Source organism: Echinops telfairi, unplaced genomic scaffold (genome assembly GCF_000313985.2).
Source record: "Echinops telfairi isolate 266 unplaced genomic scaffold, ASM31398v2 ScPeMD7_23;HRSCAF=83, whole genome shotgun sequence".
Classification (NCBI taxonomy): domain Eukaryota; kingdom Metazoa; phylum Chordata; class Mammalia; order Afrosoricida; family Tenrecidae; genus Echinops; species Echinops telfairi.
In genome coordinates this window covers 17,084,217-17,093,280 of record NW_022103920.1, presented here as the reverse complement: position 1 = coordinate 17,093,280, position 9,064 = coordinate 17,084,217, and the positions used below count along the sequence as shown (strand labels likewise).

General features: G+C 55.1%; 2 protein-coding genes across 2 annotated transcripts in view; one reads left to right on the top strand and one right to left on the bottom strand.

The window, feature by feature from the left end:
* The window catches only part of SND1 (staphylococcal nuclease and tudor domain containing 1), a 483,020-nt gene that overhangs the window by 421,144 nt on the left and 52,812 nt on the right, over positions 1-9,064 (top strand). The gene's annotated exons all lie outside the window — the stretch shown is intronic.
* LRRC4 (leucine rich repeat containing 4) lies at positions 6,706-8,959 on the bottom strand. Its single transcript, XM_004707791.2, has one exon. It carries the CDS (start codon positions 8,858-8,860, stop codon positions 6,905-6,907), a length of 1,956 nt encoding a protein of 651 aa, XP_004707848.1. The 5' UTR covers positions 8,861-8,959; the 3' UTR covers positions 6,706-6,904.

The window sequence follows — 9,064 nt, the reverse complement described above, 5'->3', positions numbered from 1 at the left end:
CTGAGCTATTCACACAGACCTCGTCCCTCCCAGGCCCCTGTCGCCATTCCTAATAGGAAAACCAACTGGCAAGGAAAACAGACAGCCCCTCCCCTGGTGCCTTTAGCAGTCTATTCCTTGGGCTTTTCTCTTCCTCCCTCCTCGCTTCCTCCAGATTCCCCTCTACCCCGCCTTAAGAAGATGAATTAGAAGAATATGCTGTCATGTCAGGAGGAGACCATTGTCATTCACACAGGCAGACACTAATAGGATCACGTATTAGTGGACTTCCTTTAAGTCCAGAAATTAAGTCTTCTCCAAATAGTACTAGATTATGACTTGTGACCACTGTGGCTGGCTGGCTAGCTGTTGGTATCCAGGCCTGGGCTCCATTTCCTGTTCTGTGCTAAGCCTATCAGGAGGCTGCTCCCTGTTGGGCCTGCCTCTGGGGCACACCACCTGCAACCCGCTCAGTTCACCTACAGGGGGAACCCAAGTGAGAGAAGCGGCCTGAACGGTCTTAAATGAACCTGGGTGAGTGGGCAGGTAATACAGGGAGGAAGCCAGGCCTAGAAGACTCAAAAGGAGTAGCCCGAGGCCAGGAAACCAAACATTGCCCAAGGAACAGTGTGTGAAAGCTCCTCTCGGCCTTCCTTGCTGACTCACGGAACAGGTAGAGTGACTTATCCAGTGACTAAATTGGCACCAGCTCCGAGGCTCAACTTGGAGACCTTAAAGGAACTATCCAGAGCCACAGAGGAAGGGGAGGAACCAGCATGAGAACTGTTGACGAAGGACGGACGAGCCACCCTCCTTCTAGAATAGAAGGCTCTTGTGGGATGCCCTCGGCCTTGTCATGACCGAGGCCTGTGTCCACGTGGGGACTAGGGGAGAGAAAAGCTGGCATGAGGCTTAACTGGACTTTGATTAGTGAGGAAGGGGGTGGGGGTGGGGTCTAAGAGAGTGGGCTCCAGGACTGCTCTAGGTCGGCTCCATTGGGCTACCATTAGTGCTTGCTGGAATACTGTCCACAGGCACCCAGGAGTGGACCTGGCAGGCTGAGAGCCCCCACACCTGGCATTAACAGAGCCCCACAGCTCAGTGTTTCCTGGCCGTCAGGTTACACATCTTCATGAGATAAACTAGAGAAGACAAGGCCACCTTCTCCTTTGACAGTACAGCTGTTCCAGGGATGCACACACAGACTCCACTCCCCCACCCCACCCCAGACCTCTCTGACTCACAACCAGGGTCCACGTACACAAAGCTCAGAGTCGTCATCATTTTGATGGGAAAACCTGGTTTATATAACACCCTCCCTCTGTAACAGTGCTCATCCCGGGTAAACAGGGGGTGCCTCAAAACATGAAGCGCAAGTACCAGAGCAGACCCTGGCGTGAAGCGAGCCTGGCAGTGGCAGGATTAGATTACAGCCCGGGGGCCAGCTTGTGTTCCCCAGCATGGATCAACTCCAGGATTGGGAGCTGGGTGGCCTTGGGTAGGTGGTGCTTTGGCCTGAGTACTGACGGCAGAGCTGGCACATACAGAACACCAAACCAGTGATGATCCTAAAATCTAATTCCAGCCTCTCATTAGGAAATCAAATGCCTTCTTTCCTAGGCTCCTCTCGGAGAGTTTATCCTCCCTGCTTTTCTTCTCTGTTCTGCCATCCATGCAGACCCCCCAGCCACGGGCTAGCGGCCTTCTTGCTTGCTAAGATAGAGGAAGCTCCCGGCTCGGCTCGCCTCCTCAACTGCATTGCAGACCCATAGAACCCCATTCTCTCGCATTTGCTCACTCTAGGGGGTTTTCTTTCCACTGCAAGGAAGCGCTCAGCCACCTCTGAGCTAACTGCTTCCTCCAGGTCCTGCCCTGCCCAAACCTTCTCCTGATAATCCTTCTGAGTTGGGGAGGATCTCACCACTGACCTTCTAAAGCATACTGCTATGTAGCAGTGGAGAAACAAACCTCTAGGAGGCTGTCCCGTTCATTGGTAAAGGACCACTGCTTCCCAGAGGAGCTCTATCTTGTCCCAGCCCTCTTCCCCTGCCCAGCATAGCACATTCTTCTTCTGGCTTACCCCAGGGCAAGGCGTCTGTTGCCGGACACACACACAGTCCCTTGAGCCAGCTACAGAACTGCTCTAGTGATGGGCACACACAACAGGGCTTTCCTGGGAAGGAACATACAGCACTTGGACTTGCGGCTGACCATCCCCTTCCCTGGAGCAGCTCCTTCATCACCTTAGCTTTGACACAGACAATGGGATTCAACAACAGAGGTGTTAATGGGGGACACACTTTGTGTCCACAGTCAGGTCATGAGAATGCCCGAGATAGCGCCTGACCTTCTGACTGCCAGGAACGGTTCTAAGCATGAAAAATCTACACTTTTGGTTTTCCTGAACTCACTAATCTCTGAAGAAGTGAGGTAGATAGCAATAATGTCTCCATTTTACAGATGAAGAAGCGGAGGCACCAAGAGTGTGCCCAGAGTTAGCATAGGGAACAAGCAGCAGAGCTGGCGTCTATCCAGGAGCTGGGCGCCCACATTTACATGTGGTGCCCAGGCTACACGCCCTGCAGGCAGGTGGGTCCTAGTGCCTGCATTCTGTAGCCTTTATCCCTGCTCCCAGAAGCAAAGCTGAGAACCATGTCAGTGCACTGTCCAAACCACTGTTCCCCCTTGCAAGGGAGAAGGGAGATTTCTGAAAGGCTGGGAGGCCAGGAGAGGCCCTCTGAGCCAAAAGTTACCTTGCAGTTTGGCCGAGGCAGGATTAGAAATGGCGTGAGTGGTGCCTGCAGTAGCCAGTGGTACCAAGTGGCCAGTGCCGGCAAAGGAGATAGAGAGGTCTCGTTTCGCCCTCTCTCTCCCCTCCTCATTTTAAGCTCCTGCTGCTTTGTTGGTGCCTAATTGTGGCCCCTGAGGTGGAACCTGAGGGAAGTCTGGCAACCAGTGGCCCAGGGCTCTGTCCCGCTTCCCAACAACTACAGATGGTCTTGCAGGGGCTCCACTGTGTGGCCCCATGCAGCATGCCCCATGTTGTTGGCCTCAATACATGCAAAGGAGCCAAGATAAAACTCATATCTCAAGACCTAAGAAACGTGCCTGCCTCTGCCTTCATGCCAATAGGAAGTAGCTTGGCACCCAAGGGTCTGGTGGAGCATGGGATTTGTAGCCAGAGCTCTGCAGTGACAGCTGAGGTACACTGCGGAAGGGGGCCCCACTAGTTGAGCCAGGTAAACAGAACACCCCTCTCTCCACTCTAGAGAAATTGCTCACCAGTCAGTCATGTTCCAAGGCCAAGCAGGGGGTGGGTAGGCCACCTCTCCCACCCAGCCCCTGATCTTCTTCCCGTGTAGCTGGCATCCTCTTTCTGTCTGCCACCAGGCCTGGAGATCAGGAAGCTCCTATGTGTGGTCTGAGAACCTGACCCCTGGGTGGGCACAGTGGCCCTTAACCAGCTGAGGCACCTTTGGGCTCACGCTCAGGCTGGCTCAGAAAGAGCTGGTTCTCAAGGGAACTGGAGGGGCGTAAAGGAGTGTCCCCTTCCTAGCTGCCTGTTGGTCAGGAAATAAATGTGTTCTTGATGGCCAGGCAGAGCCTGGGGCAGAACCTTCATGAGACCTGGGAGGCTGAGACCTAGACCCCCGTCCTACCTCATCACGCACTAGCCTTGTGACCTTGGATGTGTCTTTCAGTTTCTCTGGGGCTCAGCTTCCTTGACCGCTAAATGTGAAGGGATTAGCCTACATGGTTTTTTCACAGCCTTTACTGAATTCCAAAAGGAAGAGTCTCTCACTGGGTGCAGTCGGCAGCCGTCTTTCTCTGTAATGTGTTGCTATAACTACCCCACTGACGAGCTATAGCCCATATTCCCTGCTCAGGTAACAAGCCCTGCAGCTTGGCCAGGCCCTCAGTTGGGTGCGCCCACAGAAGGGCTTCACGCAGGTGCTTATGGGATGCCGCCTTGCACAGTTTTCCCACATGCAGACCCTCCCGGTGTTTCAGCAAAGGAGGGTCACTGCTTCAAAGGCTGGAGACGCACTGAGCCCGGCCTAGGGGTGGGCCCTGTGGGAAAGAAACTCCCCTGCGGCTGAGGAGTCTGCCTGAGGCTCAAGGTCCTTTGAGATCGGTCTTTCAGGGAAGCAATTCTCCCTCAGTCCTACAACCGCAGGCATAATGGGGAGATAGATGCCAGCTTCCTCTGCCCGGCTCCACCTGTCCCCTCATGTTAGGCCCCCTTCTCTCCAGCTCCCCTCAGACCTTGTTCAGCGCAACACCCAATCCTTCCAGCACTGCAGCCCTGGCCGCCAGTCGCTGCCTATAAAGGAGGGAGGAATACTAAGAAATTGGCTCCCCGCCCCCAGCTAGCCCTCACCTTGGCCTCCTAGAGCTTTCCCAGAAGGCTGCTCTGAAAAGGCCAGGCCATCTTGGGGCACTAGTAAAATGGGTAATTTCCTGGTGTTTCAAAGAGTCCTAGCAAGTCCCACCCCTCCTCTGATGCAGGTGTCTCTCTGGAGAGCAGAGAGGGGCCCAGATTTGGAGCCTGGAAATCTCCGGGGCAGTTTCGACACATGCCCGTGCATCTAAGCTGCCACGGCCACCCAGGCCCAGAAGCAGCTTGAATCCCCCAAGGACAAAGACTCCATTGGGCTGCCCTTAGCTGTTCCCTACCTGCTGCAAAGCGCTGCCTGTCTCTCCCCCTCGGCAGAGCCCGGCCGGCTCACACCCACTCAGCCCCAGCCCCTGCACTGGTAGAAATCCGCACACTGAGGCAGTCCAGGGCCCGGCGCCTGCAGCCTCCTGGACGTCACGCCTCAGTCAGCATCAGGAGACAGACACCCACCACCAAGATGAGCTGACGGCCTAGCACCCAGACAACAGAACCAACCCCACCCATGGAGCCGACGCTCCAGCCCAGCAACATTACTGCGGCCCTCGTGGATCCAGGCCCCCAGGGCCCTTGGGCAGAGCCAGGCTGCCTGACCAACAGCTTCTGCTGAGGTGGCATTTAACTTCTGGCCGGGTCCCAGGAGCTGAGGCTGACCCACTTCCCTTGCATTTCCAGGGCATAGGGAATGTGGCTGCACGCCCCCCACCCACCCACAAAGCAGGGGGCAGACCCTGAGCTCCTGGGGGAGGGCGCTTTTCTTTGCCCTAAGGACAGGGTATTGGCAGCTGTAGGGTTTTCCAGGGCTTTCCCCCCAAATGAACTTGTCCTTCCCCCTCACACCTCACCTCTGCCCTCCCCTCCTCCTGTTTTTCTCAGCCTGGAAACAAATGCCTTCGTTGCTTTGGAGAACCTATAGATGTAGGGTCTTGTGCAATTTAACCCTTCGGGGACATTGGATTAAAAATTGAACAATATTTATTAAAATACAAAAATACACTTTTCTCACATTACAATCTTGTTGGCATTACCCCCTCCCATCCCCCCTTTCAAAACGGACCCCTTTATTTCCTTTTAAAGCTAAAATAATAAATGAAAGAAGTTACATCATGAAACGGACCAGAATAAGAGCACACGCGCTGCCTTCCCGCCCCCGCCCTTGGCTGCACCCCCTCCTGGGAGGAGGCCTGGGGGAGGGAAGCCTTCCCTGCAGCCCCTTCGGGACACACGTGTGCCACTTGGCACTGTGGATTGTACACCCTCCTGGTTGTGAAAGGCGGCCTCGTTTTAAACACTCCTGGGTCCTCTCTGGTGGTCTCACGGTCAGCCCCCTCCCAGTCCGGTCCCCACAACCAGATGGAGTAACCCCTAATGAATCAGCATTTAGAATAGTCACCAAATGGAAAGCATGAGAAAAGCTTCCACTCCCCCAAGCTCCCCGCCTACACCCCCCTCCCAGCACCCTAAAACCAACAAAACCTTTTAAAAAGAGAATCATCGGATGCCATCATTGTCTACAATCATTTGTCAGACGCCCAGAACAACAGGTGGAAGTGACCCCGGGGCTCATCCAGGGCCTCCCAAGAACATCTCCTCTGCTCTCCCCACCCCTCTCAGGGGCTGACACCTGGGGGGCGGGGGGGGGGGGAGACTCCACTTAGGCCTTGCCCAGAGGGGGTTAAGCCAGCTGCAGAATCTGGTGCAGTGGGAGCGGCTGCTGAGCCCACACCGTCCTCCCTAGAGCTCCGTCAGGCGAGGCACATGCGTGTCCCAGTGCTCAAGCCGGTGACTTGGGCACATGGGCACACACAAACCCGCTCGCTCCATGCAGGGAGTCTTAGAAATCAAGGTGGTTCCCTGCCTAACAGGCTTACAGACCTATCTGCCCCTTGGACTCTAAAGGGGAAAAAAAAATTATTGCCTATCAACGTTTTGGCACAGTACAAATGCTTAATGGTTTTGGGGGGGTTGTTTCCCACCCACCCCTTTTTTGTTAATTTTTTCCCCATTTTTCTTTTTTTTAAATAAGATAAATTTGCAAAGACGGCTTTCAGCTTAAGAAAGATGTCTGTAGAAATGGGTATTTCCTGTATCCTAAGGAGCAGCTTCTAAAAAAGGACCGATTCCGTCTCTCTAGCCCTCCCCTTCGGCAGCCTGCGCTCCACCTCTTTGGGGACGTTGCTTGTTGGTTTTTGTCTTAAGCAGTTTCCCCCTTCTGCCAGAAATCCCTGCTGGCAGCAGACAGAGCAAGCTGACTTGTGGCTTCTACCCCACAAGGTGTCCCCCAGTCCCCTGCCCCCACCCCCTTTAAATAGAACTTACAAGTTAGAAAATAGGTTTTGTTTTGATTTTTTTGTCTTTAAATTTTAATATAATCTGTTTTCTTTTACCAGCCCATAGATTTAATATATAAGCATATACAAGAAAAAGTCTCTCCCCGCTCTTTACAAAAGTTGCTGTCTTTGTGGGTGTGACGGTGTGCGTGTATGTGTGTGCATTCTATTGCATTTTGTAAGTTGGGGGGCCAGGGAGTCATATTTGAGTTTCTTGTACCTTGTCCTTGGTATGGGTCTGAATGATGTAAGGTTCAGAGATGGTGGTGACCGTGGGGTGCAGAGAGTTCCCCAGGCTGTTTTCTGTCCAGTGGGCCCCATGTGCTGGTTTGTAGGTGTTATAGTTAATGTGGTCATGAATTGTGGGCAGCACTACCGCCCCCTCACCTGATACACTGGCAGGAGCCGCTGATGATGCTGATGCTGCCGCGGGGATGTCTTCATCCACCTGGATAATCTCAACTGTCCGGGCGGCTGTCACTGTACTCCGCTGCTGGTGCCGCTTCCGCAGTTTGTAGAAGACGATCAACATAGCGGCCGCGAGCAGAGTCACAGCCACGAAGCAGCCGATGATGATCTTGGTGGTCTTCATGACCTCATCTAGGCTGGTCTGCATCTTGTCATTGGTGTCTGCCGTGGGTACCGCCACCTGCTTGGGTACACGGGTGGTCTGAATGAGCACCGTGGTGGAGGTGGTGTACGCCGGCTGGTAGCCAGTGGACGTGGTAGGAACAGGCTTGTACTTGCGCGTTGTGTCCTCAGGCGAGATCTCGGTGGTCTCCACCGTGACCGTGGTAAAGAAGCTGTAGTTGGAGGTGTTGAGCTCGGCCGTGCTCACATTGAGGTAGGCCGAGGCATTGGAGTTGCCTGCCACGTTGGTCACCATGCATGTGTATACCCCAGTGTCCGAGAGCAGCACGTGGGAAAAGTTCAACGTGCCGTCGTTGAGGACAGAAATCCGAGGGTGGCGGGAGGCGTGGCTGAGCACGGTCCCATTGGGCAGCAGCCACTTCACAGAGGACATCGGGGGAGTCCGACACTTAAGCTCTGCCATCCGACCCTCTGAGATATTGAGGTCCCGAGGGGCATCCATGATGAAGGGGGCAGAACACTGGAAGGAGGCCTGGTCCACCTCCACCAGGTAGCGGCCTCGCATGTGCATAGGAGCATGGCAGCGACCACAGCAGGTGGAGTTGGTGGGTATGTACTCCCGAAGCCACCAGGCTAGCCACAGGATGTCGCAATCGCAGTTCCACGGGTTGTGGTGCAGATGCAACTCCACCAGGTACCTCAGTGGGGTGAAGAGGTCGTGGGGCAGAGAGGAGAGGTTATTGTGGGCCAAGTTGAGTTCCACAAGCGAGGCCAGCCCGTCAAAGGCATTCCGCTCGATCAAGCTGACCTGCGAGTTCATGACCCAGAGCTTCTTGAGGGAGCTTAGGCCATGGAACGAGCCAGGCCTGATTTCAGGGAAGTGGTTCCCAGACATCTCCAGCTCCTCCAGCCCCACCAGAGGGGTGAGGTTGGGCATGTCTTTAATGTTGCACATGCCCAAGTTCAGATACTTGAGGTTGAACAGCCCCTCAAAAGCCCCCTCAGAGATATATTCCAGTTTCTTGAGCTCCCCCAGGTCCAGGCGCATGAGAGAGGGCACCCGGTTGAAGGCATATGAGGGGATGCTCTCTATGGGGTTGTTCCGGAGCCAGAGCTCCCGCAGCTTGGACAGGTATTCGAAGGCCCCGCTGGGGATGACGGTCAGCCAGTTGTCGAAGAGCTCCAGGGTGTTGAGGCTGGCCAGCCCATTGAAGGCCCCCACCTCGATCTGCCGGATGGAGTTCCTGCCCAGCTGCAGGACCTCCAGGTGGTGGAGGTGGCGGAAGGTGTCGGCCTGGATCATCTGGATGTTATTCTCCATGAGGTTGAGGTACCGGGTGTTGGAAGGGATCCCCTGGGGGACCTCAGAGAGGCCCCGGCGCGTGCACACCACCTTGCTGAACTGGTTACTGCAGGAGCAGACGGAGGGGCAGTTCTGGGGCCCAGCAGAGGCAGCAGCAGGGATGGCTGCCCACAGAATCCACACTTGCGCCGCGAGGTAAACGACGGGGAGCAGGACGGCATTCCAGGTGTGGTGCACAGTTACCTGCCACAAGAGCTTCATGGTGTGGCACGTTCATAATTCACCATCGCCTGGGATTGTGGCTCGGGAAGGAGAACCAGCCCTACCCCGGCTTACGCCAGCTAGGAGCACCTCTTTCCATCTGGAGAAGGGTGGGGAGGGGGCGATTAGAGATAGAGCTGACCCACCCGCCGACTGACCGCGCCAAACTAGCTCGGCCCCTCCCCGGCCAAGCCCCCCCCCCCA

Bases quoted from the DNA above. Each gene is read 5' to 3' on its own strand.
- LRRC4 (XM_004707791.2), bottom strand. From the start codon at position 8,860: ATGAAGCTCTTGTGGCAGGTAACTGTGCACCACACCTGGAATGCCGTC.